At 31.0% G+C, this 20,598-nt stretch overlaps 3 protein-coding genes across 6 annotated transcripts in view; 2 read left to right on the forward strand and 1 right to left on the reverse strand.

Annotated features, from left to right (window-relative positions):
- Nucleotides 1-8,914, forward strand: part of LOC113403378 (integrin alpha-PS1) — a 61,151-nt gene extending 52,237 nt beyond the window's left edge. Inside the window, exons 3-17 of one of the 2 annotated variants that reach the window (XM_026643912.2) lie at nucleotides 18-41; nucleotides 1,746-1,863; nucleotides 2,022-2,135; nucleotides 2,332-2,543; nucleotides 2,862-3,087; nucleotides 3,258-3,654; nucleotides 3,991-4,371; nucleotides 4,547-4,742; nucleotides 4,853-5,004; nucleotides 5,114-5,364; nucleotides 5,766-5,868; nucleotides 6,105-6,240; nucleotides 6,329-6,627; nucleotides 7,234-7,458; nucleotides 7,699-8,914. In XM_026643912.2, coding sequence (XP_026499697.1) covers nucleotides 18-41; nucleotides 1,746-1,863; nucleotides 2,022-2,135; nucleotides 2,332-2,543; nucleotides 2,862-3,087; nucleotides 3,258-3,654; nucleotides 3,991-4,371; nucleotides 4,547-4,742; nucleotides 4,853-5,004; nucleotides 5,114-5,364; nucleotides 5,766-5,868; nucleotides 6,105-6,240; nucleotides 6,329-6,627; nucleotides 7,234-7,458; nucleotides 7,699-7,935 — 3,071 coding nt within the window. In that variant the 3' untranslated portion in view covers nucleotides 7,936-8,914. The remainder of the gene's footprint in view (nucleotides 1-17; nucleotides 42-1,745; nucleotides 1,864-2,021; nucleotides 2,136-2,331; nucleotides 2,544-2,861; nucleotides 3,088-3,257; nucleotides 3,655-3,990; nucleotides 4,372-4,546; nucleotides 4,743-4,852; nucleotides 5,005-5,113; nucleotides 5,365-5,765; nucleotides 5,869-6,104; nucleotides 6,241-6,328; nucleotides 6,628-7,233; nucleotides 7,459-7,698) is intronic. The other variant, XM_026643913.2, reaches the window with a different exon arrangement.
- Nucleotides 8,915-12,006: 3,092 nt separating this feature from the next.
- LOC113403306 (transcription factor 15-like) lies at nucleotides 12,007-17,204 on the reverse strand. Of its 2 annotated transcripts, none has more exons than XM_064216759.1 (4): nucleotides 16,896-17,204; nucleotides 15,861-15,991; nucleotides 13,782-13,866; nucleotides 12,007-12,079 (listed from the first exon to the last, which is right to left on the reverse strand). In XM_064216759.1, the coding sequence occupies exons 1-4, from the start codon at nucleotides 17,039-17,041 to the stop codon at nucleotides 12,067-12,069; spliced, it is 375 nt and encodes a 124-aa protein (XP_064072829.1). In that variant the 5' UTR covers nucleotides 17,042-17,204; the 3' UTR covers nucleotides 12,007-12,066. The 2 variants fall into 2 exon arrangements, with proteins under 2 accessions (XP_064072829.1, XP_064072828.1); XM_064216758.1 differs by having other exon boundaries at nucleotides 12,015-12,079; nucleotides 15,861-15,994; nucleotides 16,896-17,202.
- A 2,468-nt stretch (nucleotides 17,205-19,672) lies between these two features.
- The window catches only part of Duox (Dual oxidase), a 36,077-nt gene continuing 35,151 nt past the window's right edge, over nucleotides 19,673-20,598 (forward strand). The window contains exon 1 of one of the 2 annotated variants that reach the window (XM_026643874.2): nucleotides 19,673-19,902. The gene's annotated coding sequence lies outside the window, so the exon portion shown is untranslated. Of the gene's footprint in view, nucleotides 19,903-19,978; nucleotides 20,117-20,598 lie in introns of those variants that run through there. The other variant, XM_064216582.1, reaches the window with a different exon arrangement.

Consider the following 20,598-nt stretch of genomic DNA (forward strand, 5'->3'; position numbering starts at 1 on the left):
GGTGGTGCCCCAAACAGCGAAGTACGGCAAGATAAATACGAGTAAGTGAGCTGTGGTCTCAATCTCCTTTATACATTTAATCATTCGCTCCTTGACTAATATTGACTAATCGCTGTACTTTACTTTGATTATACTAATCGCCGTCTGTATGCTAAGTTCCAGCTATGCCATGAAGAATAATGTATAGCATGTACTAACTGAATGACTTTATTTTATTCTGTATAAATCACTATAATGATTAACATGTTTGGAATTTATTTTCATTATCTCTTGCCTTGAAATATTTTAATAAACTATAAAATATGATTGTACCATGAAAATAAATCCAATTACATGAATCAGCACTAACTGCTTGCAAAAGCACCCACTCACAAGCTTGAGCTAGCACTTAATAATATAGAAATTTGAAATTTAATTGTATTTATTGACCACGAAACTACGAACATTATGTAATAAATTAGATGGAAACTTGCTTTATGAATAGTAATGACGTAAATCAGTTTTCACACCCATAATGGCTCGATGCCGCCATGTCGGTGTTGTATATACTGCAAGAGCTTGTGTTTTTAGTCATAATTAGAAGTATTTTTAATATTTAGCGACGCAAAACGCTGATAGTTCTTAGTTTAAAATTAGTTTTTTTTTTTTGATTATTTGTTTTTTATAAAAGTCAATCATATTATTAACATAAAATAACAGAAATCTTAAATGGTGATTGGTTAAAAGAATTATTAATTCGTTAACAATAATGTCTATAAAAAAAAAATGTAGAAATAAATTGCATACGTCACTCATTATTAATTACGGCGAAAACCTCAGTATGTCTGGTTTTTCATAATCAAATCGTCTAACAATGTAATAAGAACGTAGCGAAAATAATGCTGGGCCAAAATAACAAAAGTAAAATTACCCATAGAATAACAGTTAGTTCCACTTACTTAAAATAAAACATAATTGGTGTCTTCTGGTGAATTAACGTATCGGCCATCGATTAATTAGCGTCACTATCAGCTCAAAATTAACATTAAGTAGTATTCGATAACGAAAATTAACCTGAGACCACACGAATTAAAATATGAGATTCACCACACGCCGTATCTTTCACTAAAAATCGTTACAGGTCTTTGAAGAAAATCGTCCTCTAATGATCTAGCAAGTTCTCAAGAGTTTGTGTAATGCATGTCTCGTGTTTGATCAAAGATTAGTGCTAATGATGCAATCCACACGATATCTGTGCCATTTGAAACACATTTTTCTGATTTTTTGCAAGGTTTTCTATAATTTGCCTTATGGTAATGATATTTTTATCTTGCATCACGCCTGGTTGCAATGCTTTGCATTTGCCGACGATCCACAACTTGGTTTGATCTTGGGTTTCTATCAAATTCATTGGAAACGAAAACAATGCATATTCGATGACATATTGCTTTCGTTTTCCTGTATATCTAAGTTTTAATCATGGAATATATTATCGAATGACTTTTATATTATTTTTATTGCCTTTATTATGTAAACAATTTTCACGTTATTGGGTTTAAGTATAACTTTTTTAAGTTAATCATTTCAAGTATTTTATTTTTGTGTTTAATTTAATTGTTTTGCTTATAAAGATGTTATGCCAACATAAACAAAACTTTCAATAACACTAATATATTTTGCAATTGAATTTATTTGATTAATGTTCCTTGCTTGTTTATATTTACTCATCCACCGTTCAAGTAATGAAGGGGATTGGTTATGTTTAGGTCTTGATTCCTTCCATTTGACTGAGCCGCATCCCGACGAGATCAAGGACGGTCAGTGGCTGGGAGTTTCCGTAAGAAGCCAGGGAGCGGGTAAAAAAGCGGTTGTTTGTGCTCACAGGTAAATATCTCATCTTTTGCATCTTTATTATTTTATTCGCTATATACACAAGCAAATTGTAAGTCGAGTGTATATATACACTATATGTTAAAAACTCTACACCAAGAATTATAATTATAATATTACGCTTTAGTTATATTAGATATTAAATTTTACAGATATATACGCAAATCCGGGGAGTCACAATTTGGTCAAGGGCTCTGTTATACGCTAAGTAACGACCTCCAGTTGATCGATGTGTGGGAGCCATGCCGAGGTCGCTCTGTACAGAGGTATAATTTCAGTCTCATTATCTTCACTCAAATTATATAAAAGTAAATATAAACAGTAATTTATTTGATCTCATAATGATGACTATTGAAATAAATTGGTCAAAATGTCTTGAAGTTTTTTGTTCTATGATTATTTATACTTACATGGAATGCAAGTAGTTAGGAAATTACAACATGTTTCTTATTAAAATTCCAGAGAACACGAAGAATTTGGTTTTTGTCAAGTTGGAACGAGCAGTTCGCTTCTTGAAGATGACACCTTAGTCCTGGGCAGTCCTGGTCCTTACACGTGGAGAGGCACTATATTCACTCAAGATACCAACGATGATTTGTTGGAAAGAGACCATGTCGTGTATATGGCGCCAGTCGAAGACGGTGTCAGTCCCGTTGAAAAGTACAGTTATCTTGGTAAGATAATTACGTAATAAATAAAATATACATCTGTTAGGAATATAATATAATTAGTAAGAAGTAGTAGAATTATCTATGTATTAATCTCATGGTCTTTAAATAGTAGGTACCATGTATTTGAAAGTACGCCGGAAGCCTATGTTAGGGTATGGTCTATGCCGGCGGACTCTGTATTAATAATAATGTGTATATAGGTTAAATACTAACAAAACAAGACCATGAACTCAATTTTAGTAATAATATATTATTAACAATAGCGCTTTGATTTGAATAGTATTTTCATTTATTAACATCAAAAACTTGTTATTTTCTCAGGCATGTCGGTATCAGGCGCCAGTTTCTTCGGGTCTGAAGCTTCTTACGCGGCGGGCGCACCCAGAGCTCATGGAACTGGACAAGTCGTGTTATTCAGTAAACCTAAAATTGATGACTGGACTCGCAACGATGTCGATATCCTAAATTTAATTTTCATTCTTAACGGCGAGCAGTTCGGCTCCAGTTTTGGATATGAAGTCGCAGCCGCTGACGTTAATGGCGATGGGTTTGTAACTTTATTCATAAAGTTATAAAAAAAAAAAAAATATTATTATTTACTGAGAATTGAATAACGTTATTATATTTTATTATAAATCTAATAAGATATCCAAAACCTTTTTATTTATTTCTTTAATGATCACAAATACTTAATCACTTTATACGTATTATTTGTAGGTTACCGGATCTTTTAGTTGGAGCGCCATTTTATTTCTCCCGAGATGCTGGCGGTGCTGTTTACTTATATATTAATGAAAAACATAACCTGCCTCAACAGTATAGTTTAAAATTAACTGGCAAACCCGAATCCCAGTTTGGTATTGCTATTGCCAATACAGGGGACTTAAATAAAGATGGCTGCGATGACGTAGCAATCGGAAGTCCTTATGAAGACAACGGTGTGGTCTATATTCACATGGGGGACAGAAAACAGGGCTTAAAAACAAAACCTGAACAAATTATAAAGGCGGAATCGTTACCGATATTAATGAAAACTTTTGGTTATTCTCTTTCTGGTGGAATGGATCTTGACGCTAATGGTTATCCGGATTTACTAGTTGGTGCTTATGAAAATGTAAGTTCTATTAGTGATTATTAAATTTGAAAAAATAAATAGAATTTATTAAAAAACCTAAACTACTTGACTGTTTGTCATTCAATGAATTGTAAGAAAAGTATACACGTCCAGTGACACATATTCGTAGCCATAAATACGTGTTTCATGTATACATATATACATACTTTCATACACACCTACGTACATACATAAATACATACGTATATACATACATACATACATAAATACATACATGTACATTCATATAGTCTTCTAAAATCAAAGAACCAATTTGATAACAATAAAATCACTTAAAAAAATCATGCACTGAATTAAATTTATTTCATTTTACAGAGTAGCGTCGCTCTTATTCGGACAAAACCAATAATCGATATAAAAACTTCAATCCGTCCATCAAACACAATCATAAATATCGATCCAACGATCCAAGGTTGCCAAAAAGACCCGACATCGAATTACACTTGCTTTCATTTTCAAGCATGTTGTATTATTAAATCTCTCGTGAGATCTGTTCAAAGCAACACTCACGAATTGAATTACGTCATCGAAGCAGAAACCTTTCCTGGCGGTAGAAAGTATTCCAGAGTTTTCTTTGACTCTGATAAATCGAATATTGTAAATAAAACTATACACCTCGGCAAAGACGTAGAAGACTGCAGAGAGCATGTCGTTTACTTAAAAAATAATACTAGAGATATACAAACACCAATCAAAGTAAGTATAAATAATTTCAAAACCCTTTCCAAAACTGATGAGTGAATGAGTTCTGACTAAAATTTTACTGTTTATTCGCAATAAAATTATTTATATTGAAGACTTAATAAAATACATCATAAAAAGCTACTGTCCATAATATAATGACTTAATTAATTAATATTTTCGATTACAGTTTCAAGTAACTTATAAGATAGTCCACATTCAGCCTCAATACTCAAATGTGGGTGCCCTTCCAAACATTGATGACTATCCAGTATTAAATGCTACAGCCAGAACATCTTTTAACGCAAATTTCCTGAACGATTGTGGCCAAGATGGCATCTGTGTTAGCGACTTAGTCGTATCGCCAGTGCTGCTGTTACCGAAAAGTAAATTATATTTTTTTATTTCTTATTTTACAATCAAGTAATTTTGGATACCATCTGAATATATATAGTTATTTTATATTTAATAAAGACTTTTATACATTTTTTTCTAGCTAAAGATGGTAAGGCATACGCTCTTACACTGGGCCAAGAGGAAGAAATCAAACTTTCCATAAACGTTGATAACTATCAAGAATCAGCTTACGAAGCGCAACTATTTGTGCAGCATCATGCCAGTTTGCATTATATTGCCGCTAATATCACTGTAAGTTACAAAAACATCTTTTGAATCTAATAATAAAAGTTTACATTTCATGTTATTTATATTTTATTAAATAACAGTTTTTTGACGGAAAATATCTTTGTAATTACAGGGCAAGCACATGATTTGTACCAGCGTTAACAAAACAACGGTGTCTTGTTTACTGGAGAATCCGTTTAAAAGGCAGCCAGAAGGAAATCCCCCGATTACTATGAGGTTCGACGCCAGAACATTAGAAGACAATGAACCTTCTGTAATCTTCTCCGTTTGGGCAAATTCTACGTCAAAAGAGCTCAAACCTGATAAAAAACCTGTTCAAGTTGAAGCGCTAGTAATCAAAAATGCTGAACTATCGATAAAAGGGTATGTTTTAGCTATTATTCATTTTAAGACATCACATCCTCAATTGCCAAAAAATAGTAGTGAAGCATGTAAAGATGTGAAAATTGCAACGAATATTGCATTGCATTGAAATATGGGAGATTTTATTAACATATAAGTTGTCTAACAACTATTTCGAGATTTATATATAAATTATTTCTTTTATATTTTTTCTTATATCGAAACTAATGAGTGTCCTATAAGCGTTTTTATACCAATTACGATGATTTTTTTGTCTGTTCTTGTGCGCACGCCCGCAAATATTTGACACCATCGTGCAAAGTGTAAATACAGAATAAGAATTGCTACGCATTGCGGTGTTAGTTCCTTATAATTGCTTAGAATATTGTTTAAATAAACTCATACTAATATTATCATTTCAGAGCGGCGCGGCCTGAGCAAGTGTTCTATGGAGGCGAAGTGAAGGGAGAATCCGCCATGACTTACTTTGATGATATCGGCACAAGAGTAATACACACATATCAGGTACTAATTTTATTATCTTAATTAAATACAGCGTCAACTAAACTAAATAAAATATAGTATCGGTACGTAATTGATGACTTCGATTATAGGTGCGGTAAATATCAGTGATATATTTTTTCGAGTCATAGGATGATTTCCGATCAAGCAAAGAATATTGTTAGAGCATTGCATTTCATCTATATTACATGCAAATGTAGATAATATATTAACATCCTCATAATTTAATTTTATTCAAGGTATTTAACGAGGGTCCTTGGCGAGTCTCATCCGTGCAGGTGGTCATATCTTGGCCTCATCAAGTTGCATCCGAAAATTCACAAGGAAAATGGCTACTGTACCCTGAAGATGTACCTACTGTTGATGGAGAAGGATGTAATAAAACGATTACTACTTAAAAATACATGGAACTATATAAATATAACTATAAAAGTTTTATAATCTTGATTGTTTTTTTTTTCAGATCAAAGCAATGGAGAATGTTTTATATCCGAGTCTGAAATAAATCCTCTAAAAATAACGCCTCGTCCAGGAGTAGCTGAACCTTACCTTGAAAATCTTGAAATGGATCCTTTCCTTACATCTGGCAAGCTAAGCGTTAGTTCAAACGAAAAGGAACACAATTCAACGAGAATAACCAATCACATCGTCGGCTACAATAGTGGGGCTGAAAATAAGATGCGCCGTAAGAGAGAAAGTGACATTGTGAAAGCTGAAGCTTATACCGACAAGGATGGTCAAAGAAAGCATGTTGTTAATATGGTAAGTTAGTAATCAAGAGATATATTTAATACGATTACGTATTTTACGTAATTTAAAGCTTTTTTTACTTGAAAGTTCAGCTACTTCTCAATATAGTAGTAGAGCCAAGAATTTTAACTTTCCTAAACGGAAAAAAACGTGGTTTTTTCTATTTATGTTTGTTCTTCAATCTAGAAGTCGTGTACACCTTTACCCTTTTGTATTTGTTTAAAGTCGTGACGGTTAGCTAAGTCATAATAATGAACTTATTATTTGTTAGTAAGTTATTTGGAAACAATTACCCAATTCGACTTATGTTAAAATATTCCTCGTTCTCAAATATATACCAATTTCCTGGCGATGATTTGAACGATGTAGAAGTTATATTATGCTGCAACGCTATCTTGTGGCGAGTTACAACGAAATGGATAATATAAAAATCTTCTCCGTTAAACATATATACATGCCAAATTTCAAATATTTCGAATATATTCAATTCAATGGAAGATGTACATTATTGATTTTACATAAATTATAGTTGAATTAAGGGAATGGAATACAAACATGAACATATAATATATTAATGAAAACTTTTAACATACTAAATTAATTATTTTTTGTTTTTAGAACTGCCAAAAGAAGACTGCAAAGTGTATTCAATTCCAATGCGTGATATATCGTCTAGGCCGCATGCAGGCCACCACCATCACCGTCAAAGCTCGTCTGTGGAACTCCACACTCGTTGAAGACTATCCTAGAGTCAGCCACGTTAACATTGCTTCTACCGCATATATACACATCCTCGACGATTATAACATACACCAAAACAAGAACCAAGACGACTCAACAACGGTTTGTAACAAATATATTATTTATTAAAATAATTTTGAAATTGTTTATAACATTAATTGAGATATCAGTTGATAATGATGATTTATTTTTGATGAATGATGAAAGAATCAGATGATTTTGAAAGATTTAGCTTGAACTGAATATTCAAATTTAATGTAATCAATTTAAATTACAATTCTATAAAGTATTAAGACATTAATAAATACTATATGAAATATGCTAATATTGTACAATTTTCAGGTGGTCACCGTTGCTTATCCAGATTTGAAAATCAGTGAACCGTCAGAGGTACCTTTGTGGGTGATTATTGTTTCTGTAATAGTTGGACTAATAGTTCTAGTGCTTCTTATAATTGCTCTTTGGAAACTCGGCTTCTTCAAGAGAAGTCGACCAGACCCGACATTGTCTGGTAATCTAGAAAAAAATAACCACGAATCGAGCCCGTTCATTGGTCGCGACAGAAATAGTATTCGATAGCCGTTAAATTGTAATTCCATACTAGTGGAAGTCCAGGAACTAAAGTTTTGAAGTGGAACTATGTACATAGATAAGGAAGCTGTTGTAGAATGTTTCGTAAGCGTAAGCAATGGTATGAATAAGTATAATTTAAAATATCATTTGACTGTGATGTCTTCGTAGAGGAATTATTGTCTAAGTATGTGATGTTATGGCCACGACGTTATGTTTTGTTGATGTTATGCACGAGTCCCATGAGAGAAACGTTTATTTGTAATTGTTTTTATTTGCATTTCCGTAGTGAGTATTATGAAAATAATAAGATTTTATGATTGTTTTATATATTCGATGAATATGTGCTAATCTGTAAATATGTACTTGCCCTTATTATTTATGAAATTTTAATTTAGGATTCCATGATACGACTAGATTTTTTACTAGTCAGTAATGCCTATAACATAGGTGCATAGGATTTTGTAGGATCTACTTAAAGTATTTGATAGTCGAAATATTATACATGTAGCTGTCCAAATGAAAATTAAATGCTTACATTTACTTATCAGTACTTAAACGTTATGATTAAATTTGAAGATTTGTTTCAAATTACTAAGAAAGTTGTGTACTTTTATTAAGCGGGTAATATTAGATGATGTTATTCCATATTCAAATGTAAAACAATGTTTTTATTAACCAAAATTTACTATTTTAATGTTATTTGCTTAAACATAAATATGTACAATATTATCAATTAAGTAGTATTTATAGTAGATTTTTTACTAGACTTTATATAAAAATTTTGCGCATCAAAAATTGTACACTTCATTCATATACATATATTTTTAATTATTTTTTATGTCTACTGACAAATTTTATTTTATTTATGATGATATTGTAATAAATGTGACTGTTACTGAATTTTGATAATTTTCATAAACAATATAAGAAACCTAGGATTTTCAACTGAATTTATTAATAAATAAATGGTGCCATTTTGATGTTATTTTTTTCTTACTTAATTTTATATATCATGAAAATTTAAATCAATTCGATTAAATAAAAAAAATACGATCCATGACACATTGAGCTTTTTTTACTGCTACTTAATAATACATCGGGAGTACGATCAGCGAGCACAAAGCAACATGCACACTGAGGATAACTCTTCGTGTATTGAATTCAATTCAAAATTAAAAACAAAAACTAATATATTTATGTCAAATTTATTTCTATTTCTTCTCTTTCTCTCATTTGACACTTATGAAAACTTATATAAAATAGTTACAAATATAATTCTAATAAGTTAAGTGGTCCTTGCAATCTTTGGCCCAGTGGATAAAGATAAATGTCTGAAATAATGACGAGTTCAGTATAAACTGGTACTCGGTTCATCGAGTATAAATATTAGTACCTACATTTTAGTTTTTAAAATAATAATTTCTTTGGTCAGCTATAAAGTGAGATATGATGAAGTAACCTGTACGTATACTTTCTCCAAACCTTCTCTTTAACAACCGAAAGAAGTTTTGAGGCGTTTGTGCAGTAATAAATGGGGCGTAGACGACTTCTACTTTAAAATACATCATTATAAAAAAAGAAACGTTATATAGTAGAAACCCCAAATAGACGATCCGATGACTAAAGAAAGTGGAGTGCCGGACTGGACGCTCCAGCTAGGGAACCAAGACCTGTGTCGCGCTGTGGGAGAGTGTTCAGCAGTGGATTACTGTATGAATGTTAATTTGAAAGAAATAAAGTAACTTTAAAAAAAAGTATGGGCTTACACATATAATTTAACCTATCTTTGTTTAAATTAACTATACAAACATAGCTATAAATAGTTTTCTGGTTCACTAACTAACAATGCTTCAGAGAAGATGTTTAGGCTAGAAACAAACAACGAAAGTATTATGTCAGTTTTGATTTTAAGAGGTATTCCAAATATCTGCAACAACGATTGAAAAAATAATTATTCCTAGCCATCTTAATATAAATAAATGTCATCACATCATCAGGTCATTGTATGTATAGTTTTTGGGATAAGACATACATAGGGTTGGGGGACGAGTAAATGGGCCACCTGATAGTAAGTGGTCACCGCTAAACCATAATCATTGACGCCGTGAGGAATTTTAACCACTCCGTACATCGCCAATTATGCGCCACCAACCTTGGGAACTCAGATGTTACGTCCATTGCGCCTGTAGTTCCACAAGCTCGGGTAAGTGAGATAACTGTGCAAACCTTAATACAACAGTACTAAGTATTGTTTCTTGGCAGTAAAATATCTAATGAGTGGGTTGTGTGTGTGTGTAAAGGTATTAAAAAAATAGCTCTTCCATTGAACTCAAATCAACATGGCTAAGGATTTTAAGTTATTACAATGATTTAAAATAACTGCTTAATATTAAAGAACGGATAAGGCCGTTTTCCTTCTTGTAAATAATGTCCTACTGACAGAGTATTGGTCACAGCGATCTCAAAAATTCAGCTAACTACGCAGAACATGGAATGTAGTAGAAAAGTGTGTACGCCTACTTAGACAAATATAACCTCAAAACCCTCACTATTCATTTATATGTAATCTTATCGTTATTGTTTTTAATTTTATTATTTTATTAATATCGTTATTAAGTTAGTGACTATTCTACTACTCAAAGACAATAAGATTTAGACATACAATTTTACTGATTGTTTTATATTACTAAAAATTTGCCTGTTTCCTTTAAAGATCCAATAAATATCCGCTAGGGTCAGCACTAGTATACTCCATATTGACAACAGTTGATTATATTTATTAAATATTGAACGCAATGATTCACGATTCGTTTTTGGTTCCGAAGTTGTTTAATAATTCAACAGCATGTCATGTCTATGTCAGGACCCCATCCTAGAAATTTCCATAAAGTAGCAAAAATGTTATTAAACCCGTATAATATTTAAACTGTATGATGTTTTTACGACATTAATATGTGGCGAAGGACGAACTTTCTATTTTTTTTAAGCTTTCTATATATTTTTTTTATATTAACTTTCGTTCTAGAATATTCTTCAACTTCTGTTTGACTTTCAACATCACATACTTGTATTTATAAACTCTGATGCGATTAGAACTAATGGTTCAACGATAAGCTCCTCATTAGCAGCCTGTAAATTTCCCACTGCTGAGCTAAGGCCTCCTTTCCCTTTGAGGAGAGGGTTTGGAGCATATTCCACCACTCAGCTCCAATGCGGGTTGGCGGAATACACATGTGGCAGGCTTCGTCACGATGGTTTCCTTCACCGCCGAACACGAGATGAAGTATAAACACAAATTAAGCACATGAAAATTCAGTGATGCTTGCCTGGGTTTGAACCCGAAATCATCGGTTAAGATGCACGCGTTCTAATCACTGGGCCGTCTCGACTCTCCTTACTTCCTACAAGCTCCTCGCTTGGTAACTATTCATTTATCATGATTGTCTCTGGGAACTTAAATTGAGCTTCTTGGTTGTTAATACAGTTATTACTTTTACTTCTACTAAGATGAGCTTTGGACGTTTACATATTTCAAAGGTTAAAACCTCATCAATACACCTGTGTTCCTTATTGATCTTATGGGTTCCGTAAAAAAAATTAACTGATCACATTTTATGTTTCATGTCCAATTGAATACAAAATGTTTTTTTTATTGAATGTAAATTATATAACACATAATTATATAAATATATACATAATCAACAATTCAAGACAAGAACAGAGTGAGATCCGACCCAGGATTTAGTTTTCTAATTGACTTGTAAGCACTACGAACTTCTGGACTAACCCATGTTTTGGAATGTTTTTTAATAGACACACTAAATAACAAGGCTGCGTAAGCCCCGGCAAAATTACTACGTCTAGACCATCGAGGCATTTAAATTCGTAAGTGATATTATAATGACAACACAATCACAACTTAGAAAGCAAACAACCCAAATTAGGTAATAAATATTCATTTTATTATTTATGTACAGTTATTTATAAATGAAAATATTAATTTAACCTATGAGGTGTTTCATTTAGTAATACAAATAATAATATTACTAGCTTAAAAAGGAAACTATATTCTTAATTAATATAATAATAAAATAACTTTTAATTCATATAAAGAGTTTGTGTGTAGTTTTTTGGTTATCAGCGATGATTTCTGAAAAAAGAAAAAAAATGTAAGTCTTTAAACCACTAATACACATAAAAATATATTCATTCATAAATAAATGTATGTTTAATATTAATAACTAATATGTTTTGTCACCAGTCAAAATTTATTTACTAAGTATCCAAACAATTTAAATAAGATTTATTGTATTAGTAAGTGCAATCGAAGCTTAAGCTTCGATTACGATGACGTCGAGTACAATGACGTTGACAATGACGTCTCGCCTCGTATAAGACTGTGGGTATCTGATATGCTTAGAGAAATAGTATGATGGTTGAGCTTAATCAACAATACTGAGTAGAATTCTTAACTCAATACAAATTTGACTTGGAAGACAGCAGACATACCTAATATGTGCTATATTAGTCTGTCACACGATGCTACTACACATGGGGGTTATGTCTTCACAATTATTTATAGGTTTCATTACAATATTTATCTTTTACTAAGTACTAATCAATAATACATAGATATATTGATTATAATTTTTTTTTTATGATACAGGTTGGCGAACGGGCATATGAGCCACCTGTTGGTAAGAGGTCATCACTACCCATAAACACCAATGCGCCACCAATCTTGGGAGCTAAGATTTTATGTCCCTTGTGCCTGTAGTTACACTGGCTTACTCACCCATCAAATCGGAACTCAATGATATTAAGTATTGCTACTTAGCGAAAGAATATGTGAGGAATGGGTGGTAACTTCTCAGACTTGCACAAAGCCCTACTACCAAGTAAAAATCAAACGATTGCTTTTTTAAACTAATTTTTTTATGTCATTTTAATCAATAATTAAAACTAATTGGTTATGTTTATATTGACATAATGTAATTTAGTTTTAATTCTGCTGCCTTATTGTATTGATTCTCATATAAGATTTTAAAAATAAATGAATAAATATACATTCGTATCCGTGATGGAAAAATCAATCATAACCTTTTAATACTTTCTACAGCTGTACGACAACTGACAATGAGAACTTCATAATTAATTAATCTAAATAGCCTAAGGTGACGTGCAAATCACCATTCTAAGTGAAATCAGATATAAGTCAACGTTCGCATTTTTATCAGTGATTAAACTGGTTCCAAAAGAAATAGAGCAAAAACAAGGGCACGTTAATATTGACATATAAAATACGTAATTGATATATTAATAGTTATTGTGTGTGTTCATTTTATTTAATATTTAGCAATACAATTAATATTGAAATTATTTTAACTTATTTTTAAATAATATAACATATTTAAAAAAAAATCAATACAAAACAGGGAATATTTATGTGTGTATATATATATGAATATTTTAAAATATGTACCATATTTACAATATACATAATTATTACTACAGAGTTCCCTGGAATGAAACCTTCTCTAACATAGCTTTCTGGCGTAGTGTCAAATATTATTGTACCTGATCAAAGACAATGGAATTTAAAAATAGACAATTTTACTACTTTTGATTAATAGGTATATTCCTAATAAGTGCTAGCGACTAGGAAATTGAATTAGAGTTCTTCCGAAGAGAGCAGGTATTTAACCAATTTCTCATCCTTATTATCTAATAAAATATGTATCCTTCTAGAAAATGTATACAAAAGTGCCATTGAGTAATTTTATTTTACTATTGAAATCAAATTTAAACGTTTGCGTATTTAAATATAGATATAATGATAAAAAAATGCTTACGTCTTTTTAGTCGAGGACCAGCAAAATGTGCACATCGAGGTGTTATACTCATCGCTCTTCATTAGACATGGTTGTTCCATTTCTCCTGTGAAAAAAAAAACATATTCGTAATCAGTACATTTTAAAATAGTCATAAGAGTTAATCGTTACAACCGTCAAGAACAAACAAGTTTGCAAATTATATGCAACTTTAATAATTTTATAAAGAAAAATGATATTACACGCTAATAAAATCATTATTTACATTCAATCATTTGAGGACATTCAAATCAAATTTCAAAATAGCTGTATACTGTACAAATTATGACTGACTCAATTTGGTTGTAAGAATCCTAGCAGCATTAAACAATTTAATACATATAATAATCTATACTAATGTTATAAATACGAAATTATATCTATCTGTCGATCGGTCCGAACTGGATCCCCAAAACGGACGTAGGCTCCATTTTTATCCGTAACACTTTACGACCAACTCCTAAAACACGATCAAAGCCGATCAAATTCGTAAAACTACCACTGATTCGATTCGTACAAACTTCTAAGAAACTAACATAGTAGTTAGTCTCTCATACAAAATTGCAGTTGATAAAATTACCTGTTATTTTGACATAATTAAACTTTGTATTAAGTAAAAAAATCCTATCAAAATGTAATAGTAAGCTTGTTTGTAGCTCATTCTATATACTTCGTTATTTTGATAGGATTTTTAATCGTAGATTTTACCACAGCTTAGTATTCAAAACATGTGATAGGAAATCATGAGCCGCTTCGATATGACATCAGCTGCTGAGTAACAGTCGCTACGTAATTTCTTTTATATCCCGCTAATTATTCTATGCATCATTCTAATATTACTGTTTACAATCAATACTTGTTTGTTTTATGCAAAAAAAAAAAAATTATTGTGTAGCTTTTTAATTGTGTTAATATGTTGTTCAAAAACGAATTGAATTCAGCATGTATTAAATTATCCGCACAAACAAATATACACGTTTAATATTTATGGGCATAAATTATCGGTACAGGTGATTTTAGATAAATTAATATTAATACTATATTACATTTGAGTTTTCAGCCCAACTTGTGTTCGGCTCGTGGTCAAATTTCCACCATTATTTGCGTGATACGAAATATTTGTTTTAATTCGACAATTTTAGGAATCAAAGCTTTTCGTATGTATGGGAGATATTGACGAGCTAAAAGTTTACAAAACAAAATAAAACAAAAATCGGTTAAGGTGCAGAAAAAGGTACTCAACTATTTTATCAGATAAATAAAATAAATTAGGAAATGTCTTTAAAACAAAGATGTTTAAAAAAAACTAACAAGCTAATTTCATAGAACGTACAGCGTTTTTTTTGTCTTTTTCTTTAAATATACCTATTAAATATACCTAACAATTTCATAGAACTTCTGTGAATTTTGTTACGAAAAGATAGTATTGTATGTTATATACCTATTATTAATGTGAAAAACATAAAGCTATATGCGTTTAATGTTAATACAACCTACAATCTAATTCACTATGAAAGGAACGTTAGTTTTTTATCTATCTGAAATCGACTTATTTAATAATTTATTATAAATCAGTACTTTAATAAAAATACAATATAATCTGTGTGGTACGAAATACTTACCTTAATATTTTAGAGTTATCTAGAGCACAGCTGCTCGTGTATAGCTCACATAAGTGATACAAATACCTAAGTCTTGAACATGTCTATAATAAAATTAAATGCTAATCGAAACCTACAAAAAATATATGATACAGCCTGTACTGAGATTTGTCCGTACAAAGAAAAAAATAACAGTATTTTTAAAATTTACAATTCAATTAATAAAATCCTTATTTTATTTATTCTAAAAAGTTAACTAAGAAAACTTAAAAGTATACTCTATCTAGTATCTAAGTATAAAATTAAACATATAATAGCTTCTAATAAGCCTAATTATATATGTTCGTGTTGTCTTACTTGCGTGTTACGCTTTATATACAAAATGTGCCTCAATGTTAAATTTAATTTTCTTTTTTACTATTCATTTTAATAGTTATACATTTTATAAAATTCTACGTACCAGTATAAAGTTGATTGTCCAGGTGTGTGATGTAGCTGCCAGCGAGCCGTAATATCTCGATCTTGCTAAGTTTGCGGTCGGGCGGTTCCGTAGGTATCAGGAGTCTCAACGCGTTGAACGCCATGTTGACGCTGCTTGGAAATTTAATGGGTATTTTGATAACAATTCTATCATTATTACAAATATCTATTAATTCTGCACCTTTATAAGATTTCTAGTGACATGTTTCTAGATACTATTCGTATTCGTATTAGACTTCGAAACATACGAAATGTTTTTACAGGAACGCTTTTGAATTAGGCCTCGATAACAATTCTCTAAACTTCCATTGGATAAGCGAATCGTTACCGAAATGTAATGATAATCAACTAATAACACCTCTTCTATTAATATGTAATTATATGCAGTAAAATCAGCCACTTTTAAATAGCAAGTTATGATACTATGATTATACAGTTATACATAAACATTTAGTTATTATATTATTCATGAATGTATAAAATAGAAGGGACCACATCTCAATACTTAATACTTTAATTTGTAACATAATTATAGCAGTTCTTAATGTTGCAAAAAAATAAGCTCAATTGATAATAACGTTTGTTTACGCAATAGTACGAGTTCGTATACATTGTATAATAATAAAATTTAGGTAATAAAATTGTGCGGCTAATGAATAAAATTATTAAATTTTATTATAAAATGATGATTAAAATATATATTATAATGTTTTTATAATATTAATATTCATACAACATATTTGTTAATTGTTAATGGTGCAATTAAATTGTAAACGTAAATGTTGGGGTGTTAAGACATGTGAGCCATATCATTCTATTCTATTATGCGGTCTAATTTAATAATATCTTAGAATGTATAATATTTTAAAACAATAAGTATTCAAATGTTCTTTGATGAAATAATAATTTTATTGTATTTTTATTAAAATTTTCTTTTTAAATTTCGATTCGAACATAATTTTCTTTTATAATAATTCAAATTATTTAGCTGTGACAGGAAAAATAAAATACTAACTTCTGCGTTCTATCTCGTTCCCTTGCATTTGCTTGACACCGTTGTTTCGTAGCCGGCACTGTTTCTGTGTTATTTTGAAAAGGTATCACTGAATATAACTGCTCCCAACTTTCTTCACTAATCTGAAAATTCGTATATGTTTCCATATTTAATAACTATTTAAAACTTCTTCGAACGAAACCATTTACAGTTCGCGGGAAACATTTAGTCGGGATGCGGGATGTAGACTGATCGTAGTTTGGTGGATCGTAATGAGCGTTCCAACACCCGACGGCATCGTGGAAGTCATTTAGGAAGAACAGCGCGGGCCACTGACTCGACTCTTAACCGATAATTGTATAAACAGATGCCTCCTTATGAATCTGTCCCGAATTTAATACAATATGAGCATATTATTTTGATATTATTTATTTGAAAATTAAATTAAAAAATAAATGATTACTATAAATAATACCATTATTCAGATAAAAAAAAAACAAAACAATTGATTTTAATTTGACACATTTATCTGTAAGTTATTAGTAAACTTTTGAAAACCCTTGATTAAATCACAGAAGTTTATTTTTAAGTTTTATTATTTATTACTTTTTGTATTTGTATAAATGTTGAACATGAATACTTATGAGACAAAATAAAATCGTTTTATTCAATATAAAAAATAATATTTATGAAAACTCATGTCACCCTACAAATTATTTAGAATATTGAGACGAATAGGTTTGAATCCGTGCCTGTTATGGCGAATGGTTGAGTTGTCATCGAGGATGTAAAACGCTAAGACCCCAGTTTGTCCTTATTTGTTTAAGCTAACTACCGAAATAAATATATTTAACGCCTCTGATGATTGTTTTAACTAAAATATTTTTAAATTTGGAACAAGAGCCGTCTGTTGTATTTCTAATCTAAATATACGTTATTTAGGAATTTATTATTATTTTATGACAATTATTTCAATTTAAAACATTTAATAAAAAAAAAGACAAAAACAGTGTTTTATAATTGTAATTTTGTTAACGTTAAAATAAATGTCAGTATTTGTATGTAAACAATAAGGTTACGGTTCTTGATTTCAAACATAGTTTACATACTTATAATTTTAATCATTTTGTCTGTAGTGTTCTCATTGACATGCGCGTCACAGGGGAATCAAGTAGGGTTTCGTGGGAAAGCGTTAATTGGTTAAATTATGTGACCGTCCAATAAAGTAATTTGTTTTCATTTGTGAATTACTCTACTTGAAGTTTAAAAATGAACTAAATACAAAACACATGGAAGAGTGTAATGCTATAACTTATATTTTAATTATTATATGTTTTGTTTATCGTTAAGAGGAATTTGTAGATACATTATTTAAAAAAAAGTAGGACTTTAATAATATTAGTACAGTGAAATTAATCAAAGTTAAATGCATGCCTTTTTAAATAAATTGTTAAATATATTTAAGTATATGTATTATGAAATATCCGAAAGATGATTTTCGTTAATTGATTTGAGTTTTTTTTCGAGCTACCTACGGACCAATATGAGTTTTTACCTAATTTTATTTGGCGAATTTTAAATATTTTTAGAACTCAGAAAATATGAAGAGAGGATAATATTTATACACGAGAACCCTAGAACATTTAATAGACGCACTTCGCCGGATTTTTTGAACCACGCCGTATAAAAAAAATCGCCCAAGGGCGAGTAGAACTTGCGCACCAATAGTTCCACATAAACTCGTACTACAATCTTCAGATGCGATTTTTTTTTTTTGTAATAAACAAATTTTCATTATTGTGATGACTTTGTTTCTAGCTGAATTTCATGATTCTATGCCAATGAGATGTAAGTACCATATAGGTTTTGATTCCCTTACGAGTGTCAAAATATGGAGCATAAACGGGACATAAGTTGGTCTGACGTTGAAAATTCTATCAAACTAAATAAAAGAAAGATGAAGGATTGCCTAAAATTAATTGACATCTTTACACTATATTATATTAACAATTTTTTTTGAATAGAGATTATTTTACAAAAATTACAGTTTGTGCATGTCGATAACCTAATGTTGGTTAAACCTAATAAGGGTGTTTGAAATGATCAATAAATTATTTTGTCATAATTACAACGCGAAATATTAAATCAGCTTTTCGTCTAGTTTTTCTCACTGTGTGTCCTGCACGACTATATCCTTACAGTTAGTGGGAGGGTTTAGCCGTGGAAAACTTGAAAAACTTCAGGTTAATAAACCAACCATTCTATTCCACTAAAGTTTTGAACTTAAATCATATTTAAAATTAATCTTCTTAAGACTCAAATACATTTTTAGATTCAAAATTGTTATACTATTATTACCTATGTAATTATGTATTAATATTTGTATTTATTTTGACATATAGTGTCGCTAATTTTATAAGTTAATAAACCGATTTAGTTGAAGATATACACTTCTAAGTCCTGCAATCAGTGATTTTAAAAGGTCACAAAAACAGATTTACAATAAATTTACAAAACATTAGGGCTGTTTCAGTAACAAAACAAACACTATTTCTCAATTCATTAATGTTTTCTCGTATACGTGGGTACGTTTAATAAATGCTGAAGCCAGTACGGTGAATCCAGATCACAAATTTTCTACTTGTCCAAGTTCAGGATGAGTTACGGCAGTGACCTGTCAAATAATTACGAAGATGCTCAGGTGTCTGTTGAATGTTGATTTTGCGACTACGTCACGTCCCCTCCACGACCTCCACCAACCGGCGCGGGCGCACCACGGTCGAGACTTTCTCCTCGCGACACCTCCGCCGGAGAAACGTTTGCTACCCGGAGTCGCACATCGACCGCGAGCGAGTCGACCGCCTTCGACGACGCCGCGACCCAAACCCTACTTCCGCGTTCTACCGCTTTCGCTTCGTAAACAAATTGTGCGAACGTTTCGTGTTTCTAATCATATTTTCTGGCATACCTTAAAATATTGGACTAATTTACGAAACAGCACAGGAATTATGCTTACTCAAAATTAAAGGTGAGTTGGACTGCCTTTCTACTAGCCATAGTCCGGTGTTAGACGATGACATTCGGTGATAAGGTGGGCGAAGTGCCTCGTGGTGAATGCAAGGACGTAAGCCATTGGTCTACCTCTTGAACACACCACACGAGTAAGAAGCTAGCATGTTTTATCGTCGGTTTTGTTATTTATCCACTTAGTACAAGTTGCATCCTCTGCATTGTTACATTACGTAAGCATGCCCATTTATGTGCCTTCAAATGAATTGTTAACAAGGATATTTACATTTAAGATTGCTTCTTAGTTGTTGTTTCTATGTGCAGTTTCTACAGCGAGTATTAATACAATTTAGATACGAATAACCGAGCATATTTAACACAAATTTCATAAACCTATTTATTTTTTATTTAAACATAGATATAGAAAGCTTAATATTATTTATTTATTTAAACATATTTATTTTATGTTGGAACCACATGTTTATTCAATAAACTGCATCTGACATTTAAAACTATGCTTTATTTAAGCCAGTCTCAGGGAGAGGAAACACTCAAAAAGATAATCTCATACAGCACTTAAATGAAGATTGTATGATTAGAATTTGGCCTTTAATTAACTTAATGCAAGAAATACGAGTTAATGCAACTTCAAATCATTTCAACCAAATGTTATGTGAGGTACTTTAAAAATCGTCTTTTATAAGTATTCTCAGTT

This window comes from Vanessa tameamea, chromosome 13 (assembly GCF_037043105.1).
Source record: "Vanessa tameamea isolate UH-Manoa-2023 chromosome 13, ilVanTame1 primary haplotype, whole genome shotgun sequence".
In the NCBI taxonomy this organism is placed as follows: domain Eukaryota; kingdom Metazoa; phylum Arthropoda; class Insecta; order Lepidoptera; family Nymphalidae; genus Vanessa; species Vanessa tameamea.

Excerpts from the sequence above, each read along its gene's own strand:
- LOC113403306 (XM_064216758.1), bottom strand. The coding sequence starts at position 17,041 with ATGGAAACATATACGAATTTTCAGATTAGTGAAGAAAGTTGGGAGCAG. Across the intron at positions 15,995-16,895 it reads GAACGAGATAGAACGCAGAA|CAGCGTCAACATGGCGTTCA; the intron begins GTTAGTATTTTA and ends TAAATTTCCAAG. Across the intron at positions 13,867-15,860 it reads GGACAATCAACTTTATACTG|GAGAAATGGAACAACCATGT; the intron begins GTACGTAGAATT and ends TTTTTTTCACAG.